General features: G+C 41.0%; 1 protein-coding gene across 1 annotated transcript in view; it reads left to right on the forward strand.

The window, feature by feature from the left end:
• The window catches only part of LOC138769988 (C-Jun-amino-terminal kinase-interacting protein 4-like), a 91153-nt gene that overhangs the window by 39748 nt on the left and 27828 nt on the right, over positions 1-23577 (forward strand). The window contains exons 7-13 of the mRNA XM_069948794.1: positions 1491-1581; positions 8853-8980; positions 13996-14050; positions 15614-15766; positions 20095-20146; positions 20366-20496; positions 22148-22201. Coding sequence (XP_069804895.1) covers positions 1491-1581; positions 8853-8980; positions 13996-14050; positions 15614-15766; positions 20095-20146; positions 20366-20496; positions 22148-22201 — 664 coding nt within the window. The remainder of the gene's footprint in view (positions 1-1490; positions 1582-8852; positions 8981-13995; positions 14051-15613; positions 15767-20094; positions 20147-20365; positions 20497-22147; positions 22202-23577) is intronic.

Consider the following 23577-nt stretch of genomic DNA (forward strand, 5'->3'; position numbering starts at 1 on the left):
AATTCCTGCTATTGTGAAGGATGGTCCTTTAAGGGGTACTCAGGAGAGTAAAGGTGTCTTTTTTTTTTTTTTTTTTTTTTTTTTTAATTTCCTTGTCTGGAGATTGTGTTTTTTTCCACTTCATAAAAATATATACAATTTTCTTAATATACTTTTGTTGAGTTGCAGCAGCAAGGGATTCCGCACGTAATCTCTGCCCCAATTCCGTAGTGTCAACGGGTCTTTAAAGATATATTACTATGTAATCTTCATTAAAGTAAAGGTATACTTTTTTCTTTATATACCAACTGCTGTTGAGTGGCAGCAGTAAGGGGCAAAACTAATCTCTACTGCCACCAATGTTTGTGTTGGGAACTGCAGGGCTGTCTAAGCCCTGCAGTTCCTCGACACCTGCTCGGAGCAATATAACTTTATTAAAGCAATCAGAATTTTGTACAACAATAGTGGATCACATTTTGGCGCCAAAGCCCTTTTTGAAAGCCAGGTTCAGATCTCCTGATTCAAAAGAAGATGCTGTCAGGCTTTTTGCTGATTAGTATCCTTTTTTTATTGTATAAATGTGTCCACCACCCCTTTCATCAGAAATCTTAAAGGGGGCATTGTTCATTTTGATGTCTGATGAAGTGGGTAGGGGACCCCCGAAAGGCGTCACATCTATACAATAAAGAAGGATACTAATCTGCAAAAAGCCTGACAGCATTTTCTTTTGAATCGGGAGATCTGAACCTGGCTTTCAAAAAGGGTTTTGGCACCAATGTGGGATCCACCATTGTTGTACAAAATTTGGATTTCTACATCGGGAACCAGAAAGGAACCTCAGGAGGTGGACAGCAGCAGACCCTGATTTAATACATTAAGCGCACATTAGAGTTGTACCTGAGCATGTACAACCACAACAGGTGAATGTGCACTTGGGATTAAAGGGGTTATCCAGCGCCACAAAAACATGGCCGCTTTTCCCCCTTTCTTGTCTCCAGATTGGGTGGGGTTTCAAACTCTGTTCCATTAAAGTAAATGGAGCTTATTTGCAAACCACACCTGAACTGGAGACAAGAGAGGGGGAAAAGTGGCCATGTTTTTGTATGTTGAATAAAACACGAATGTTCTAGTTATATTGATCTGCACATGCAGCCCCATTTTTTTTCTTTCTTTAAAGAAATATTAAAAAACGAAAAACTTTTAACCAAAACCAGGTGTGGGCTGAAAACAGAATCAATTGTTTCCAGTTTCCATTATAATTTTGCTGTCAGTTCCACTCCTGGTTTTAGCTACAAATACTAACAAATCCTTGCTTCATGATCGGCGGGAGTCTCAGCAGGTATGACAGGAATGCTTTAAAATGGCCATGTTGTGAATGTGGACTGACCGATTTGGCCCACTGAGGCCTCATAGATTTCGCCTTTTCATTATTGAATTAATTTATACATTTCATGGTGTCTTTTACTAATATATTGGCAATACTGTTTGTTCTATTTGTGTGTGCGCTGCAGAACTCCCACTGCCAGAAATCCCATCTGTTGTTGATGACATCATTAATTCTACTCCAGAACTGAAACTAAATTTGGAAGCTTTTGAAGCAAGGTTAGTGATTTATCAGCCTATTATGTGATTGAGCTGAGGGAGTATTTAGACAAGTGGATAATGTTCCCAAGAAGACATTGAAGTGCTATTTTGCTTTTTTTCTCAACAGAAAAACTAAACTTTAATTGATCTGTGCTTTTTAAGGCTGCGTTCACACTACGTATATTTCAGTCAGTATTGCAACCAAAACCAGGAGTGGATTAAAAACACAGAAAGGATCTGTTCACACAATGGTGAAATTGAGTGGATGGCCGCCATATAACAGTAAATAACTGCCATTATTTCAATATAACAGCCGTTGTTCTAAAATAACAGCAAATATTTGCCATTATATGGCGGCCATCCACTCAATTTCAACATTGTGTGAACAGAGCCTTTCTGTGTTTTTAATCCACTCCTGGTTTTGGTTGCAATACTGACTGAAATATACATATACTGACTGAAATATACGTAGTGTGAACGCAGCCTAAATTAGCTGTACTACTTCTTGTACGTAATGGGGGATATTTAAATGAAGCCCTGTCCCAATTAACCCCGCTGGATGTAATAAGATTTGCACATCTCTTAGTACATCTGGTGGGACCTGCACCTGCTGCATTGTGGGCACAGAAATCTACACCTGCTCTGGGGGTTTTGCCAAAGTTTACACCTGTTTTCAGCCTTGCCATGCTCCTCCTTCCTGCGTTCGCTTGGCATATGCCACTAAGAAGTATGCCAAGGGCGCACACTTATAAATGTGCCCCATTCTTTTTATTATCAGAACGCTCAATTTGCATCAAAATATAAAAAGAATTGCTAATTCACTGCATTACTGTCCTATACAGAAGTGGACAATTGCTGGACATGCTTGTACTTTGTATCATTAGGAACAGAATTGTATTAACCAAAAATGTCCATGTGCATATTACAGTTTTTATTTGTCTAACCTATGAGTTAAATATTAAATAGAATCTGTCAGTAGGTTTATGCTGTCATATGTAAGGTAACATAAACTAGTGATAGAGAAGCTGAACAGAAGGACGTATCACTTACATTATTCTGTGCAGCTGATTCAGAGATATGCTCCTAAATAACAAGGACTCTGAGCACTGCACACTAGTCCATTCTCCATTATGTGCCTGTGCACAGTAGTCATGGATATTTATGAGCACCTGCTCCCTTTACCCACCGGCCACTGATTGGCACTTGTCTATCTATACTGTGTACACTCACCGGCCACTTTATTAGGTACACCATGCTAGTAACGGGTTGGACCCCCTTTTGCCTTCAGAACTCCCTCAATTCTTTGTGGCATAGATTCAACAAGGTGCTGGAAGCATTCCTCAGAGATTTTGGTCCATATTGACATGATGGCATCACACAGTTGCCGCAGATTTGTCGGCTGCACATCCATGATGCGAATCTCCCATTCCACCACATCCCAAAGATGCTCTATTGGATTGAGATCTGGTGACTGTGGAGGCCATTTGAGTACAGTGAACTCATTGTCATGTTCAAGAAACCAGTCTGAGATGATTCTAGCTTTATGAGATGGCGCATTATCCTGCTGAAAGTAGCCATCAGATGTTGGGTACATTGTGGTCATAAATGGATGTACATGGTCAGCAACAATACTCAAGTAGGCTGTGGCGTTGCAACAATGCTCAATTGGTACCAAGGGGCCCGAAGAGTGCCAAGAAAATATTCCCCACACCATGACACCACCACCACCAGCCTAAACCGTTGATACAAGGCAGGATGGATCCATGCTTTCATGTTGTTGACGCCAAATTCTGACCCTACCATCCGAATGTCGCAGCAGAAATCGAGACTCATCAGACCAGGCAACGTTTTTCCAATCTTCTACTGTCCAATTTCGATGAGCTTGTGCAAATTGTAGCCTCAGTTTCCTGTTCTTAGCTGAAAGGAGTGGCACCCGGTGTGGTCTTCTGATGCTGTAGCCCGTCTGCCTCAAAGTTGGACGTACTGTGCGTTCAGAGATGCTCTTCTGCCTACCTTGGTTGTAACGGTTGGCTATTTGAGTCACTGTTGCCTTTCTATCAGCTCAAACCAGTCTGCCCATTCTCCTCTGACCTCTGGCATCAACAAGGCATTTCCGCCCACAGAACTGCCGCTCACTGGATGTTTTTTCTTTTTCGGACCATTCTCTGTAAACCCTAGAGATGGTTGTGCGTGAAAATCCCAGTAGATCAGCAGTTTCTGAAATACTCAGACCAGCCCTTCTGACACCAACAACCATGCCACGTTCAAAGGCACTCAAATCACCTTTCTTCCCCATACTCATGCTCGGTTTGAACTGCAGGAGATTGTCTTATGAAAAAGGAAAAAATGTCAGCTCACCTTTCTTGCTATAGTGGTTAACTCAGTTGGCAGTCTTGTCTTGAAGCACGTGGGAAAAACATATTGCGGGCCACAACCCGTAAAGCAATGAGCAAAAGGTAAGCGTCCACAGCTTCTTAGGATACAAAAAATCTTTAATATAACATCAAGAGCATAAAAGGACAGACAAAAAGTGAATAGTGAGCTAAAAAACGCCTACGCGTTACGAGGTTCTACCTCTTAATCATGGCAAGGTTAAAGCATGAATGACAGATTTTTATACATTGCTCTATGTGATGCAACAGGAATAGGGAACGCCCCTCTAAGGGAGGGGAAATCTCTCGTCAAATCGATCACATGATCGGCTTACAATTTATATACAAGAAAAGAGACGAAAGAAAAATAACAAAAACACAAAATGATAAATTCTCCCAAAAAATAAATGATAAACAGCAGTTAATACCTGGTGGGCTCAATAGATATATAGTAAGTCTGATTTATAGTTCAAACCTCTCGGGAATCTAGTATCTAAAAGGAGAATCCACAAGGCTTCTCTTTTCCGTAGGAGAGAAGTCCAATTACCTCCTCTTCTGGGTTGTTTAACCCTTTCCACGGCACTAATACGGAGACCACTGATGTCACCCGAATGACGCTCTACAAAGTGTTTTGCTAAACCAGATAGCGATCTGCCAGATCTGCCTAGAGAGTGTGATCTAATGTCCGTGAGGTGCTCCCCCAATCGGATTTTGAGTTTTCGTGTACTGGAACCTACATACTGGACATTACAGATATTACAACGTGCAACATACACCACGTAGTTAGTGTTACAGTTAATGAAGGATTTTATAGGGTAACTACGACCTGTACTACTAGAGGTGATAGAGTTGTTTTTTTCCGCGAATTGGCAAATACCGCATCGCGGTACCGCACATCTAAAAAATCCCTGGATTGAGAGCCAAGTATGTGCCCCTCTATCAGATACACTAGAGGAAACATCACTTGGTGCAAGTAGGTTACCCAAAGTGAGACCACGTCGTGCCACACACTTAATGCCGGATTTAAGGGCTAATTCACATTTGCTGTCCTGATAGAGTAAAGGCAAATATCTATTGACAATTTTACAAATGTCCTGAAATTGTGGGCTATATCTGGTGGAAAAAACTATGGGGTTATGAAAATGGTTAGATTGTGGATCATTCACACTATATTTTGGTGTCTCATGCCTGTCTTGCAAATGAAAAGAGCGGTCCCTACGTTCTGCTAGGGTCCTCGCTCTGGTGATGACATGCTGTTTGTATCCTCGAAGGGTCAAGCGGTAAGTAAGTTGCTCAGCCTGGCGAGTGTAAGTGTCTTTACTTGAACAATTACGTATAAGGCGAATGAATTCACCTATGGGTAGGTTTCTAGTGACATGTGAGGGATGGCTGCTAGAAGCATGAAGTACTGTATTGCCCGCACTAGATTTTCTGTATAGCTCAGATTGTATTCTGCCTCCCGCAAAGCTCAGGGTAACATCTAGGAAGGAAATGGAATCTGCTTCAAATTGGAAAGTGAAACTGAGGTTAAGTGGGTTATCGTTGATAAACCGCACGAAAGCTGCAGCCTCCTCATGTGAACCCCGCCAGACCAGGAGGAGGTCGTCTATGTAGCGTCCATACCAGGCTACCAAGCCTAAAAAAGGGTTATGGACACTACACAGATGAACCTCCTCCCAGTACGCCATGAATAAATTTGCAAGGGAAGGGGAGAAAGATGCGCCCATGGGACAACCAAGGACCTGTAAAAAGAAATCCTCACCAAACTGAAAAAAATTATTGGTCAACAGAAAAAAAGTAACTTTAAGTATAAATTCACACAGTACATTGCTGTAGTTACTATATTTTTTCAAATGAAAAGCCAGAGCGGTAATAGCGACATCATGGGGGATGTTCGAGTATAGTGCAACAACATCACAAGAGAGCCAGGAAACATCCCGTAGCACTGGAAGGTTCTCTATACTGGCCAGTAGACTTTTACTATCTCGAACATACCCCATGGTCCGAACCGCCAACGGTTGTAATAGGTTGTCCAACCAAACACAAAGCCTTTCTAACAGGGAATTTATGCCAGAAACAATAGGGCGGAAAGGAGGGGGAAAGATGTTTTTATGGGTTTTTGGTAACGCATGGAAAATGGGGATAACAGGGAAAGGGGGAAAAAGATAGATACGTTGTTTATCAGACAAAACATTCCACTCCACCCCTGTGTCCAACAGATCTAATAATTTATTTCTAATGGTCTCAGTTGGATCGCCCGGCAACTTTTTATAAGTTGTCGTGTCATCCAAGATACTGCGGACTTCTCGTGTGTATAGGTCCTTATCTAAAATGACCACAGAACCCCCTTTGTCAGATTTTCTAAATACTAGATATGGGTTGTTTCTGAGTTCTGTCAGAGCTGTACGTTCCCCCCTCGTTAAATTATCCTTATGTGCATTATCCCCAGGATGTGTGTATAGGTCCGTTAAACCTTCTTCTACCCTGTGATGTTTCCTCTAGTGTATCTGATAGAGGGGCACATACTTGGCTCTCAATCCAGGGATTTTTTAGATGTGCGGTACCGCGATGCGGTATTTGCCAATTCGCGGAAAAAAACAACTCTATCACCTCTAGTAGTACAGGTCGTAGTTACCCTATAAAATCCTCCATTAACTGTAACACTAACTACGTGGTGTATGTTGCACGTTGTAATATCTGTAATGTCCAGTATGTAGGTTCCAGTACACGAAAACTCAAAATCCGATTGGGGGAGCACCTCACGGACATTAGATCACACTCTCTAGGCAGATCTGGCAGATCGCTATCTGGTTTAGCAAAACACTTTGTAGAGCGTCATTCGGGTGACATCAGTGGTCTCCGTATTAGTGCCGTGGAAAGGGTTAAACAACCCAGAAGAGGAGGTAATTGGACTTCTCTCCTACGGAAAAGAGAAGCCTTGTGGATTCTCCTTTTAGATACTAGATTCCCGAGAGGTTTGAACTATAAATCAGACTTACTATATATCTATTGAGTCCACCAGGTATTAACTGCTGTTTATCATTTATTTTTTGGGAGAATTTATCATTTTGTGTTTTTGTTATTTTTCTTTCGTCTCTTTTCTTGTATATAAATTGTAAGCCGATCATGTGATCGATTTGACGAGAGATTTCCCCTCCCTTAGAGGGGCGTTCCCTATTCCTGTTGCATCACATAGAGCAATGTATAAAAATCTGTCATTCATGCTTTAACCTTGCCATGATTAAGAGGTAGAACCTCGTAACGCGTAGGCGTTTTTTAGCTCACTATTCACTTTTTGTCTGTCCTTTTATGCTCTTGATGTTATATTAAGGAGATTGTCTTGACCATGTCTACATGCCTAAATGCACTGAGTTGCCGCCATGTGATTGGCTGATTAAAAATTAAGTGGTAACGTGCAGTTGGACAGGTGTACCTAATAAAGTGGCCGGTGAGTGTATATGCAGACAGCTGTAGGAGGGTAGAGGGAATGGCACAGCAAAGCCCATTCTCCTGCATATAAAAAGAACAGCTGAACAGAATGATGTATCTGTCAAAGATTTGAAGCCAAAGCCAGGAATGGATTTGAAAAGAGAAATCTCAGGCTTTCCTTTATGACCTGATCTCCGTTTATAGTCTGTTTCTGGCTTTGGCTTCGAATCTTTGGCAGATAATCTGTCAAATAATCTTTCTGTGTAAATGGACCCTTAAAGGGGTAGTGCGGCGCTAAGAAATTATTCACAGAATAACACACATTACAAAGTTAAACAACTTTGTAATGTATGTTAAGTCTGTAAATCGCCCCCTTCCGTGTGTCCCCCCACCTCCGCACGTGTACCCGGAAGTGTGGTGCATTATACATACCTGTCACGTGCCGACCCCCGTCCCGATCTTCTGTGCCACGACGTCATCTTCGGCCGGCTGGCCGAAGCTCTCCCATCCCTCTGCTGCGTCATCAGATGCTCAGCCGCGATTGGCGAGCCCAAGATGGCGACGGGCACGACAGGGATCAGGTAATGTATAATGCACCAACAATTCCAGGAAACTCGTGCGGGGGTGGGGGGACACAGGGAAGGGGGCGATTCACAGACATAACATACATTACAAAGTTGTATAACTTTGTAATGTGTGTTATTCTGTGAATAATTTCTTAGCGCCGCACTACCCCTTTAAGCATTTCTATCATTAGTTTATGCTGCCTCATTGAAGGCGGCCTAAACCTAATGACAGATTCCCTTTTAAGTAATCAATTTGTTCACTTTTTTAGGGTATAAACTCACACACCGTATACGCAGCAGATACGCAACAAATACGCAGCAGATTTGTTGGTACAGATTTGATGCTGTGTTCAGTTATTTAGATCTAATCTGCTGCGAGTTTGCTGCGAGTTTGCTGCATATCGCAGCAGTAAATACGCTGCATATACGGTGTGTGGGTTTATACCCTTAGGCCATGTTCTCATGCTTTGCATGAACAGCCATATTTGAACCATACCTATGTCCAGAATTAATGATCATGATAAATTAATTCCGGTTGTAGAAAGCATTAAAAAACAGCTGTACATGTTGAATGAACATTGTTTGAACATAGCAAGAAATAAACCATATGGACTAACTTTTTTTTTTTAGGAAACAGAGGATATTTCATACATTTTTTAATGTTGGTACATAAATTGTTATTTATGGGGTTGTGTAATGAACACAACCCCTCTCCATACACCTTATCAGGCCTCTAGGGGAAAAATAATAGTACCTATTATTTTTATCATAGGATAAGTATAAGACTAGATGGATCTTTTGGTCCTTTTCTGCTGAAGTCTGCTTCTATATAAAAACTATTTTTTTTTGTAAATTGTGCAATGTGTGTTTGATGAATTGTTTAACAAATAAAAAATCCCTGTGTTTTGTGCCCTTATTTTAGTAATCCCAAAGTAAATTCGGATGTAGAAGAGGAAGTACATGAGAGGAACAATGATTCACTTTTTGATGAGATGTATGGAACCAGTCCAGAATTTATTGCAGATGTTGATGAGGGTGCAGACTTACAAGGTATTGTGTAATTTTTAGCTTATTATGTGATTATTATTAGCATCCCCAAACCAGGGAGCAAAGCTAGACAAAGATAAACGTATACATGCACATACAGGTGTCCTAAACCTGAATATACCCTGCTAAGGTGCCAACTGACTGTAGACGTCTGCTCTGTGCTACAGAGGAATCCCTCCTTTTACCAGTAGGCACTGTTCAATATAGAGAGGAAACTTTTATTTCATGCATTTCCAAAAAATTTTTTAAATAATTTATAAAGGAAATTTTAGGAACAAAAAGTAAAATAGGTAAGGGGGAGGACAAGGGATTAAAAAAATGGATTTAAAATATCAAACAAAAAATGTGTAATTAAAATTTGTTGGTGTCTTGCCAACATTTACTGTATATTATAAGTGCTTTGACTGTATTAGCCGCAACTTCTTTTGTCCAATTTAGTATAAATGCTATTCAGATACACCGCATGTCTTCAGATCATACTGTGATATTTATTTTGGTTTTTATAAATCTCAAGATTGTAGCCCTCCCAACATGTTTCACTCTATCGTCCTCTGGGTCATTCAGGGCTGCCAAGGGGTTTGGGGATATTTATTAAGTATCTCTGGAGGCATTTGCCTAAAGCCCCTATTACGCGGAACAATTATCGGCCATATTCGGCGTATAATCGTCCAGTGTAATAGAAGGCAACAATCATGAACGATGTCAGCTGATTGTTGCTGTCGTTTGTCTTTCAACATGTTGAAAGACAAATGACTGTGATAGCAGCGATCTGCTGCTATCTCTCCGTGGAATAGGAGTGGTGGCAGCAGACCGCTGCTATCCTCTATGGGCTGCCCGGACGATCTAGCGATCACCCGGGCAGCCCTCCCCCCCCCCCCCCCCCTCTGTACGTACCTGCTCGCTGCGCTGTATTTATTTGGTGGCGGTTTTCATTCCTTAGTCAGTCCCGCCATTTTTTAACATTTTAATCAAACAGAAATGTTTAAATTAGCGCATTAGGAGCACTGATAGCCCTCAAGATTACAGTTTGTCCCACCTGCCGCCTCCTTCGGTCATGCCTACCTATGTGCATATTCAATTATGCATGGCGAGGGTGAAGACGAAGATCGCCCCCAGTCCTCTTTATGTGCTAATTTACGTATTTCTATTTAATTAAATTTATAAAAAATTGTGGCGACCAAATAAGAAATAGGAGCAGCAATGGCAAGATGAGGTATGTCGCTGCAGGGAGCTGTAAGCAGGTTAGTTTGCCTGAACCCGCTGATAGTTTCCCTTTAAAAGCTTCCTGATAGAGAGCCTCCCCATCATAACTCTTAATGCTGGATGCTGCAGTAAAAATAAAACATGTCGGAGGAAAGGTGGGAGCTACAATCTTGAGTATTTTTTTAGTAGTCTGGCTACTCATTCTGATTACAACCAAAAAGGATAGGGGTAAAACATAAACTAAAATTGTCTGGTTTTGCTTGTAGCAGTCAGTCAGAGTTAAGGTTTCACATCAGCAGCGCTTGATTAGAAATGAAACTTGTGGGTTACTGTGGGCAAAACCAGAAGGTTTCTGTTGTCACTCTATTTATTCCCCCCACACACCCCTACTGCGTAAATGTATCTTCGCTGTGTGAATAACATTCATACTAACACTGGACAGATTGCTAGCTGGGTTCACACTGTTTTTGCAATCCATTTTTTTCATCCATTTTTTTTTGCAAACAACGGATGAAAAACGGACGGAAAAAACGGATGCATGTGTGCGCATCCGGTTTGATCCGTTTTTCCATTGAATTCCATTATATAAAAAAAAAAAAAAAAAGATCAAAACAGACACAAAAATGAGGTCGACTACGTGTTTGTGTATGTTTAAAAAAAAACGGATCCGTTTTGATCCATATTTTTTAATAATGGTATTCAATGGAAAAATCGATCAAAACAGATTTACACACATACATCTGTTCGGATGAAAAAATGGATCGCAAAAATGTAGTGTGAACCCAGCCTTACTAAAACAGTCAGAGCACCTATGATATGAAAGACCAGTCAAGCAGAACACCTGTAGATTTATTGTTGGAGACTTTGAATACTTTTCCTGAATAAAAAAACTATTTAAAAAGAAGCTATTTTAGATGAGCATGGAAAATGAATATTATTTTGCCTCAGGGCTAATTTATATAAAATTTTGGATACTCATATAATATGCTGTCTTTGCATAGAAAAGCATTTTCAGATATTAGATCTGCTTTAAAAAAAAACAAAACAAAAAAACAACCTGCATGTTCATAAAGAAATGCTGATTATACTGACATCTAGTGGTCAGCAAGAAAAGTTAATCATAGTGGCAGCTTCACACTTCATTTTTGCATTGACCGCTGCTCCAAAGCAGCAAATAGAATCAAATCTGTCAAATAAAAAATTATCTTATTAAAAATTGACTTTAACAAGGAAGTTAAGGCAGCACAGGTTAACAAAATGGTCTTTGTCTATTCAGCCCTTCAGTGACAGTTTTCCACCAGTCAGTATTTAAGTGGTTATGCAGCCTTTAAAAGGGTTGTCCAGGGAAATTATTATTTTTTCTTTATGGCTAGGGATGGTGGAAAAATATTTGTCTACCTTTGTCCCCCACATTTACTCTGCTGATGCTACTTCCCCTCCAATAGTCACCATTTCGTCCTGGTTCCTCTTATGTCCTGACCTCATGAATACTGCCCCGCTTAGCCAATCAGTAGACACAGTGGTGTCCTGCCACAGTCAGTGATTGGCTGAACAGGGCAGTGATCAATGGAGGACTGGAAGCTTCAGGATATCATCTGCTGGGAACTACACCATTCTCAGTCATGGAGAAAACCTTTGTTTTCCCTGGATTTACTCCTTTATTGTAGTCAGGAGGCATTTTTCATAATGCTTTAAATAGTTGTAATTTTAGACAACTTCTCTATGTTTTATAACGTATGTCCTATATAACATATTTGTAATTTTGTTTATGTACCAAAAATGAGTCTTGGCCACTAGGCATTTTTCTACCATCTGAGATCTTCTGGCTGTTAGGTTTAGTCTGCCCCTAGTAACTGACAGATCAGGATGGAACACAGGAAGTCGGGCGGGGCTTAGCTAATTCTGTGTGAAGAAAGCAGGTTGACTCAACTTGCAGGGGATCCACAGTGTCACTAAAAGGTCAGTTAAGCTGCCCTCTTATCCCTGAATAGTTATCCCTTGTGCTCCTATTACTGTGTGTCCATTGTGCATTCTCCCAAATGTAATTTTCCCCCAAACAAAGGGCTTAAGATGGTCATTATGTTCAGCAGCACTTCAGTGCTCGGTGTAACCCCTTTCTTGCTCTTATGCTGCTGTATCTTTCCTGTCTGCACACATAGGGGGAAATTTATCGAGGGCTTTGCGCCTATTTTTAGGTGAATATTTGGGTTTTTCGCCCAGTTTTGGTCTAAGTTTATGAACCAGTATTTGACAGGCGAATATTTTTTAGATGCGACTTTTTTAATCTGCCTGTTTTGAGTATTCAGCCAAAAGTTTGCATAATCTGGGATTATCGCCCAATTTATCATTTGCGGCTTTTTAAAAAGTTGCACAAACAGGTGCAGGCCTACGTTTGGTCAGTACCAGGTGAATAAAACTGCGCAATTTTAGCAGTTTTGCAACTTTTTGTGCGACTTTTTACTTAGATACATTTACTATGGCATTGCTACATGTTAATAAATCAGTCACAAGATATTAGAACAAAATATACACAAATCCCCATTAGAATAGTTGCACACATTAAACTCAGTAAATGTCCCTCATAGTGCTTTGCAAAGGCAGTGTATTAGTAAAGCCTTCTCCCTCCACATACCCACAGTATAGTAGTGTGCTGTAGATCAGCAGCACCTGCCTGTTCAGTACATGACACTTTCACCAGTGTTATGTCATGTCATAGCAGTATGTATAAATGCTTTTGTTTTGCTATGATGGACCAGAGAAGTAAGGGGAAGGGAGTACCGGTGTGTGTACTACTGGCAAACAACCCAGCTATGCTCCTGCCCCCAGAAGTGGAGATATTGAGAAACAGCTGTTCCACCACAAAGGGGAATCTCAGAGGCTCAATGCTAGCCGTTAAAGCACTAAAACGACATTATCTCCACTCAGAAAGGTCAATCTAAGAAAATCGTGCAGGTTTTAAAAAAAGAATTTGAAGTTTTTAGTAAAACAGTGGCGTTTCTATAGAGCCCCCATTTTTGAAGACGGTAATACATGGCCTGTGTTTCCTACCTTGGGCCTGTGGAAACAAGATTGTCCCACTTTGGAAGGTTTAAGTTCATTCGGGAACAGTAATCTCCAATGTAAAAGTTGATCATAAATTACATTTATAATTTTTTCCCTGGAAAGTAGGAAGCTGTAACTTCTTTTGTCCTGTGGATAACATTTCTATTTTGTACTATTTAAGCATGTCCTACCCATATACCTGTGCCTGTTGGAGAACACCTTCATACAAAATGTCAGAGAAGCCCTGTCACCAGCTCCCCACCACAACCTCAACCCAAAAGTGCTCACCTAGAGATGTCCCCAGTACACAGTGCTGCAGCGTGAGAGTGTCCCATACAGAGAGGCCAGAAAGTAACTGTAGTGTCTCAGTCAGTGGGAGTGCCACCCAGAAGGAAGTGTAGTATGAATGGCCATCAGTGGTCACTCTGTCCTTGGGGAGAGGTCTTGTAGCTGAGCAGTCTGACCAGGGTTTTTCCATAGCTGTGCTCCACTATGTCTCGATCTTTTGGTTTATTCTCTTTCCTACACAAATAACCTCTTCACCTTGTTGCTTAATTCCCCTTCCTTTTGCTTTTTCCTCTTTTTCTGCAGGGACAGGGTTTGTTAACAAGTTCTGATTTACTCTCAAGCTTTGCAGCCCATGGTTCAGGCAGCTTGAAACAACTGCCAGGTTCCCTGTAATAGTGAATATTATGCTGTTTGAAGCTTTTATTGTTGTACTTGTTATTTTTACCCACATTTTACATTTCATGTGTGTTGTGTTTATGCTCAAGGTGGTAATCCTGTTGATACGTTGATGATGGAGAATGCACAGCTGAGAGATGCACAGTAAGCCCGATTCATGTTCATTTTTGTTCTAGTATTTCATGTTTTTACTTTTTTTTTTTTTTTGTTTAGGATCAGAATGCACAGCAAAGATAATGGGGGAGATTTATCAAACATGGTGTAAAGTGAAACTGGCCCAGTTGCCCCTAGCAACCAATCAGATTCCACCTTTCATTCCTCACAGACTGAAAGGTAATGAAAGGTGAAATCTGATTGGTTGCTAGGGGCAACTGAGCCAGTTTCACTTTACACCATGTTTGATAAATCTTTCCCAATGTCTTACAGTTTCTTTATTTATTGTGTATATAATGTAATTCCAATGTTCAGCCCTGACTTTTCCCTGGAAAAAATAATATTAAATTCATAAAAACCCATAACCAGTTGACTAATGGGCCTGTTGGCTGTATTCTGTATACCTGGCCTGTTGGCTGTATTCTGTATACCTGGCCTGTTGGCTGTATTCTGTATACCTGGGTGTATGGTCTTCCTGGTTTTAAGTAAAAATACTGTAGAAGGTGCCAGAGCTTTTTTTTGTTATACATGGGAAAAAAACAATACAACAATTAAAGGTTTTACTTTTTTTTTATTCTTACAAAAGCAGTGCCACACCTGACAAAAAGTTGTGTATGATGTATAGCAGCTTAGCCCCGTTCACTTCAAGAAGTCATCCACAGGTGGAATGGATGGAAGCATCCACCTCGTTCCCGGACAGAAAAAAAAAATAAGCGGGGAAAGAGTACTTTATACATGCTTGATACAGTTCATGATATACAATAAAACCCTACTTTTACATGTACAAGAATTTTGTAACCACAAAATGGTATTCCCATAATTCAAAGGTTTCCACTATCCATAGAATAGCTAAAAAGAAAGAAACTAAAAGGTGCTTCATGTGTAGGAAGACTGGTAAGAGTGAACTGCCCTTCATTCTGCTCACCTTTTGTGGTTGTGATGAAGAAGGTACCGATACCTTTGGAACCTTTTTATTATTTTTTCATAGATATACTCATCGAACAATCAGCACCAGCACTCTCCCCCCTTTTTTTTTTTTTTTAACCATTCTGGCTTGAACCAAGGATATAGATATACTATCTATAGGATAGGGGATAATTAGGTTGATCAGTTGGGGTTCAACTGCTGGGACTTCTACCAATCACCTGAACGAAAGGGAAAAGTCCCCACAATGAAAGGAGAGGACTGCGCATGCACAGCGAGTACTTATTCATTGTTTATAGAGCAGCGCTCAGCACGGTTCAGCTTTATAGCCAATGAGTGGAGTGAGGGCTGCACATGCATGAGCCACTTCTTATATTGCGGGGGACATGTCTCCACCATTCACTCATAAACTTATTATGAATCTATGTACCAGATGCTGAGCTCTCCAAAGAAAGCTGAGGAGACACAATCAGAAATGATCGGCGCTCAGCTGAGCTCTTCTGCCCCATTGTTTTAGCCATCATGGCTGCTCAGCAAAACTTTAATACTTGCAACAAGGTTTAAAAAAAATGAATATGTATCTTTAAAATTTTCTTAAAGTTTATTTGCGATCACTATTTTTCCTGACAGGACTGAAGTTGACATGGCACGGAAGAGTCTTATTGCCAGAGTGGAGGAGCTGACAGCCGAGCGAGAGACGCTCAAAAGCGAGATTGAGACTGTGATGCAGAATCTGTCTCGCTGTGAATTCAAGCTAAGAGAGACAGAGCAGGATCTTCAGATGTGAGTGTTTAGTGTTCTCTAAATAACATCAATGGAGTCGCAGTATATTTCCGGCCTGTAAAAGTTTTGGGAATGTGACGTCATTATATCTTCAGCCAGAGAACTGTGCTGAGCTACCGGCTTGGCCAACATCCTTTTTCTAGACATTCCATTGATCAGAGCAGTATTATTACTGTCACCATTCTGCCAAGAGTGACTCAAGCATTCATGTGGTTTAACAATAGGTATTTTTCTTACCTATGATGTCAGATGTTAATTCCTGGCTTTGGGCATCTAGTCAGGAATTAACTGTACTGTTGTTTTTTTTTAGAACATCAATAGAGAATATTAATCTGACACACTGTATGTGCATTTCTTTTCTTTAACAAAGTTACATAGGTTGGTAGAGAGACAGAAGCCCTACCTAAACCTATTACTTTGTAGTGTTGAGAGGAAAAAATTCTTTCCTCACTCCAAATGTGACAGAATAAATCCCAGGATCAACTCCTCATCTCAGCAATCGCATAGAAATAGTCTGTAATGTTTATTTCTTATAAGAGAAACAATCAGACATCTTTTAAATGCATTTAGTGCTGCAGAAAGTTCCATGCTCTCACTCCTTTTTTAATAAGACAAGAATCTTTCCTGTAGACGTAATGACTTTCCCCTTGTCATAGTCATTGGTTTATGTAGATTACTGTTTTGACCTTTGGTCTGTTTGTACATAGTCGTTGTTACTTCCTGCAGTTTTTGCCCAAAACTGAACTGTTTAAAAGGAACTGTCTCTGGGACTCTAAAAGGCATGTGTCATCAGAAAATGCCTTATTGTTTAAATAATGTTTTTATGTTAAACAAGAATTTTGGAGACATTTTTCTAATTCTCTATTTTACCATCTATATCATTAAAAAATATAAAAACTTGCGTTCTCACCTCTGGAGCTAAAACTAAAGCCGAGACTCCCTATTGTGTCTGCAGTGATAAGAAGAGGCTACTGTAAAGTGACCTGTACAGCATTACAGAGACATGTGACACTAGTAGATACAATAGCAGCTCTCTGCGGAATGACTTCTCTGAAGGTCACAGAGTATGCTCGGTGATGTTTCATATTTATCTCAAGGGGACAGAGTCTGTCTATTGTCATCTATCTGCAAATAAGAAGCCTGTGGAGCCTCATTTAAGAGTCTCAAAACACAGGAATAGCCAGATATTCCTCCAAGAAGGACCCAGCCAAGGGGTGGCTCCTGTAGGGAAACCACCTGAACCACAGTATTAAGGGGCCCTATAAGTCAATGCCAGGTATCCATCCACAGACAGCTGTTTTGGGGTGTTGCCCCTCATCAGTGTGGAGCAGGATTCTGGCTAGGTGGGAGCAATGCCTAGTAGAGCTCCCACCTAGCCAGAATCCTGCTCCACACTGATCAGGGGCAACACTCCGAAACAGGGGTCTGCGCATGGATTTGGTTTTTCCCTTGTCATTACATTGACTTAAAGGGCCACTTAATATGGTGGTTTTGGTGGTATCTCAGGGAGCAATGTACCTAGGATTTCACTGTATTTAGCACTTTAACCAGCAGCCGACAGTGTTATCTTTGGCTGGTGTCCCTGAGATCAGTGATCTGTTTCTCTTATTGTTATCTATGTCCATGAGTCTTGCTGTAAAGCATATCACTAAATGCTGTTAAAAACAGCTCAAGCAATATGGGAGCCCAAATAGAAACAGATTTGAATAAAAGAACAAATTAAAGTGACATTCAAGGGATACAAAAAAACTTTTATAACTCCCTTGGGAAGTTATGTAAGACTGCAATATACTGTACTGTGAAAATGTACCCGGCGCTGCCCGGGTATAAAGTGTCAGTGTGTTAATTAGATTTATTCTAAGGTGCCCAGGAGGCCAATCTATGTCCTTGTTTTTTTTTGTTTAAGGGAAAATCGCCAGTAGCCCTATATGCCCCTATATACCCGACAGTTCTGCACTGTTTATGTAAATTGTAGCTTATGCACATTAGAAATAAACTAAAAACTTCAAACATCCGTCCCATATACCTGTAATGTATAGTTGGGGTGGGGGACTGTATACCTGTAGTGTATAGTTGGGGTGGGGGGGTGGCGGACTGTATACCTGTAGCGTATAGTTGAGGGGGTCCTGTATACCTGTAGTGTGTAGTTGGGGGGGGGTTGTATACCTGTAGTGTATAGTTGAGGGGGTCCTGTATACCAGTAGTGTGTAGTTGGGGGAGGTGCTGTATACTTGTAGTGTATAGTTGAGGGAGGTCCTGTATACCAGTAGTGTCTAATTGGGGGGGGGGCTGTATACCTGTACTGTATAGTTTGGGAAGTACTGTATATCTACAGTGTATACCTGGTAGAGGTCCTGTATACCTGTACTATATAGTTGGGGGTCCTGTATTCCTGTAATGTATAGTTGGTGGAGGACTTTTATACCTGTAGTTTATAGTTTGAGGGTCCTGGATACCTGTAGTGTATAGTTGGTGGAGGTCTTGTATACCTGTAGTATATAGTTCTGGGGTCCTGTATACCTGTACTGTATAGTTTGGGGGTCCTGTGTACTTGTAGTATATAGTCGGTGGAGGTCCTGTATACCTGTAGTGTAAAGTTTGGGGTCCTGTATACTTGTAGTATATAGATGGTGGAGGTCCTGTAGTGTATAGTTTTGGGGTGCTGTATACCTGCAGGGTCGTATTTGCCATTAGGCACTCATGGTCTGCCTAGGGCAGCACCTTGAATGGGAGCAGCACCAAGGAGCAGGGGGAAGGAAACAACTTTTTAATTTTTTTTTATTTTTCTAGTCTTCCACCTCCTGTTCAGACTTGCCAGAAAATCTAGTGTCTTTTCGAAGGGGGGTATGGTAGTATTGGTCAGGTGTGGTATGGCGGTGTTATCCAGTCTCAGTATGGCGATATAGGTCAGGTGTGGTATGGTGGTGTTATCTAGTCACACTATGGTAGTATTGGTCAGGTCTGGTATGGCAGTGTCATCCAGTCACAGTATGGTGGTATTGGTCAGGTCTGGTATGGCAGTGTGATCCAGTCACAGTATGGCGGTATTGGTCAGGTCTGGTATAGCGGTGTTATCCAGTCACAGTATGGCGGTATTGGTCAGGTCTCGTATAGCGGTGTTATCCAGTCACAGTATGGCGGTATTGGTCAGGTCTGGTATAGCGGTGTTATCCAGTCACAGTATGGCGGTATTGGTCAGGTCTGGTATGGCGGTGTTATCCAGTCACAGTGTGGTGGTATTGGTCAGGTCTGGTATGGCGGTGTTATCCAGTCACAGTATGGCGGTATTGGTCAGGTCTGGTATGGCAGTGTTATCCAGTCACAGTGTGGCAGTATTGGTCAGGGCTGGTGTGGCAGTGTTATCCAGTCACAGTGTGGTGGTATTGGTCAGGTCTGGTATGGCGGTGTTATCCAGTCACAGTATGGCGGTATTGGTCAGGTCTGGTATGGCAGTGTTATCCAGTCACAGTATGGCGGTATTAGTCAGGTCTGGTATGGCGGTGTTACCCATTCACAGTGTGGCGGTATTGGTCAGGTCTGGTATGGCGGTATTGGTCAGGTCAGGTGGTGTTAAAAGGGGGTCTACCAGTTATTTCTGTGGATGTTGTGAGGCAGCTTCCCTAGCAACCACAGCTCCCTGTGAAAATGAAAGTAATAATCCTATTGGTTGCTAAGGCTCTTAGCAAGCTGCAGCTAATTATATCACCTGTGTGTGCAGTGTGGAGATTTTCCCATTCATCTCTATGGGGCGCCGCTCTTCCCCCTCCTCTCCTGTACATCTGGCGGGGACGGGACCTTCGCTCTAACCTGCCCAGGCACCTAATGTATCTGTGTGCCAAATTTGGGGTCAAACGGTTCAGGCGTTTGGAAGTCTATAGAGGACAGACAGACAGACTTTTATTTTTATGATCTAGATTAATAAAATAAACAGTGTCTGATTTTTACTCTACTTCCTAGAAGCTCTGCACTCTTATTGTTTTCACCAAGTCTCTGTGGTGCGGCACATCCCACCCTTTGATTTTCACAGTCACATGCGCATTCATTCAGCCTTGCACATAAAGAAATGATACTTTGCTTCCTGAGAGCTCAATAAAGTAGAATTATTTTAAAATTGATATCCTGCATGGTTTCATAAAACCAACAATGCCAGATATTCGCCAATCAATCTATCATTAATAAATAATGATCACATTCCAAAAATAGGGATGGATTTTCATTGAAGAGGATAACCTTGGGTTTACTTTCCAAGTCAAGATATCTACTAAATGTTGTTCAGTAACAATTAAAGTGCTTTTACTACTTATAAATGTATACCTCTTATTTTTAAGGACTCGCATTGAACTGGATGAAGCAAGAAAATTATGCAGAGAGGATGCTGAGGTAAATGTCTGTGTTTTTGGCTGTGGAAATTTGTCATATAGATGTCTTAAAGAGACAAACGCAAAAAAAAGCCATAATTAAAAAAATAATAGTTTTATAATAATAAAAAATTATATATATATATATATATATATATATATATATATATGTGTGTGTGTGTGTGTAATCTTGAAGATTATTTGAGGTGGTGATGCTGAGTGTATTGTTGTTTCCTCTAAGGTGGACATTCCAGCTTCCCAGAGAAAGCGGTTCACCAGGGCAGAAATGTCACGTGTACTAATGGAAAGAAATCAGTACAAGGAGAAACTTATTGAACTTCAAGATGCAATACGCAGAACTGAAATGCTGAGGTATGGGAAGGAAAGAGCCTTGTTATATTTACAATAGACTTATTCAGTCCACAGCGCAACCTCAGGCTTTATACAGGTGTAAATGTCAGTCCACAGTCTATTGTAAGTGCTGACCCACTCAGTCCACAGTATATTAGAAAATTCTGACACTGGTTAGTCCACAGCCTAAAGTAAACACTGTCACTGGTTTGTACATAATCTAGTGTATATGCTGCTTCTGGTCATCCACAGTATGCTATAACCATTGTTGGTCCACAACCTAGTGTAATTGCTGGCATCAGTCAGTCCATATAGATGGAGAATTTGTACTTCCATTTCTATCAAGGGAGCGTTTGCCCTAGAGGCTCATTTACAACTGGATCTATACAAGGAAAATCTATGTGTTAACCTTTGTAATAGTTCATGTTACTTTTAGGGCTAGAGTAATCTGATTAACAAATAACATAGATTTGATGTATTGTATTTTGGTATATATGAAATATATAGATTATACTTAAAGACTTTTCTTAAAGTGTCACTGTCGTTTATTTTTATTTTTTTGCCGAAATCCAATAGTACAGGCAATTTTAAGAAGCTTTGTAATTGGGTTCATTAGCTGAAAGATGCATTTTTATCATGAAAAAGCAGTTTGAAGATCTCCCCCATGTCTACATGGTTCTCTATTTAGAGTGGAGGGGTGGAGGGAGATGAAGCACCAAAACAGGACAACAAAGAGTTAATTTACAGCTACATCACTGGGCTATCTCCTCTGAGGTCAGCACTGACCTTTCTGACCTCTGAATACCGCTTTCACACAGATCCCTGCTGTGTAATCCTTTGTTCTCTGCTCTATGCTGGTGACTAATCTCCCTTCTCCCTCTTCCCCCCCTTCCCTCTCCATAGATTAGACAGGGCCTGACTGATGTAAACAAGTTAAGATTTCCTGATAATGAGCAGTAGATGAGAGAGAGAGGAGGGGAGGGTGGACCTGGGGAAAGTCTTTTTGAATGCAGATAATGGCATATTTGCCTAATAAACCCAAATACAGAGTTTCTTAAAATCGGCTGTACTATTGATTTCTGCAAAAAATAAAATGAAATAACAGTGACACTTTAAAGCGACTCTGTACCCACAATCTGCCCCCCCTCCATCCCTCCTCCCCACCCTCTTCATCATTAGAAATGCCACTGAAACATTTTCTACTGTCTGAACATTGCACAGGTGCCTTAACGATCCAGCCCATGTTCAGTATTCACACAGCTGATGAATAGTAGGCAATCTGCCTGGAGCATTCCTAATGATCAAGAGGATGGGGAGTAGGGACAGAGAGGTGGTGCTAGCCTAATGCATACACAATTTAGGCCACACCCATTGGGCACGGGGCTGCAAGTTTAAAAGTTGTTTTTTAGGACAATAACTGCATCACCTGCCGAACGGACCCCAGGACAGATCTTGGATTAAAAGCAGCTATCCGAAGGTACAAGCAGTTGGGGGGGGGGGGGGGGGGGGGCAGATTGTGGGTACAGAGTCGCTTTAAACACATCACTAATCCAATATTTTTGCTTTTATGGTTATTCCTAAATAACATTTTATTTTTTATTTAGTTCATGTATTTATTGTTACATTATCTATTCATGTTTCTTATAACAACACATGGGCGTCATTTTTGCAGGGCTTCCAAGGAGGTACAAGAAGTACAGATGAAAAAATCTTCCTTTTGGAAAGTGTAAGTAATACACTCCTTGAAATTATATCTATAGTTACAGGTTGAGTAGTTTGGAGACTATTAAGAGAGTTTCACTCATTGCCTGATTGTTGCTAAATACAAGTATACACAGGCATTCGCAAGTTGTTGGAAGCAAAAGAAACTCTATACGTGTAAATATAATGATAATATATATGTGTGTCTGTGTGTGTATGATTTTAATATTGGACTTATTGAGAAAACTGTACAGTTGAAAGGAGACTCCAGCATCCAGATGTCATGTACAGGTGTACAGGTTACATTTAGCATCCTGTGATACATTTGCCCACAGATGTCGTTAGCGATGTCCGTGCAACCCTAGTAAATATAAAGTATATACGTTACCTCTCCAGGTTCCCAGTGTTCTTCTCCTTTCTCTCTGCGGCTGCCGCCGGACCTTCAGGGCCAGACCTGAAGTGATTGGCTGAGCGGTCTGTCACTTCAAAGACCATTGTAGAAGCTTAAGCAGCTGCGGCGGCAAGTGGGCAGAAATGATAAGAACACCAAGGAGCATAGACATGTATGTATAAGTCTCAGCGTCTTTATTTGGCTCCCTGATTTGGAAGATTATTGCTCCGTGTAATAGGGTCATAACTCTTCATTGTACTGTAAAGGCCGTATTGCACAGCATGATTTTCCTGGGGGGACCTGTCAGGTCAGCACTTGCTTCCCCCTCGTTACAGTCAAAGACAACGAGCAGTAAGGAGCTCCCCGAACAATTCTCAGATTGTTTGGGCTGCCCATTGAAGTCAGCGGCGGTCTTCTGCCACCGCTGCTATTACAGGGAGCGACAAGCAGCAGACAGTCACTGACATGATCGGGATCTTCCAGCATGTTAAACTGATCGTTACCTTTCAACATGATCTATTACATAATACGATTGTTGGCCTGAACTGCCCGTAATCGACCAAGTAACATATAAGAGTAGAGTCCTATCCATTGATTTCGGCAGGACCACTATCATAAGTGCATGGAGCTGTGCCGACATGTTAGCGTTCCACATAACTGAGCCTTCATTTTCAGGATAGATAAAAGTAAAAAAAAAATGTCAATCTGGGTATACATGTGCATTCTCTAGTCTGTTCTTTGGCAGCTTAATTCTTGTTTTTGCACCTCTCATAGACGTTATAGAGCTATAACTAATAATGGTGAACAGGGGACCTCAATGTTAAAATACATGTTTGTCCCATCAGTGGGACCCACTCCTCTCAGGCATATATGGCATATCCTATGAATATGTGAATACAGATCTCCATGAGTTAAAAACATGCACATTATGATCCTAGTAAGAGATTTTATTTTTAGAGCATAAAGATAGGAATTGTAATGGAATTTTTTTTGTATGTTGCTTTATGTTT

This window comes from Dendropsophus ebraccatus, chromosome 12, assembly GCF_027789765.1.
Source record: "Dendropsophus ebraccatus isolate aDenEbr1 chromosome 12, aDenEbr1.pat, whole genome shotgun sequence".
Taxonomy (NCBI): Eukaryota; Metazoa; Chordata; class Amphibia; order Anura; family Hylidae; genus Dendropsophus; species Dendropsophus ebraccatus.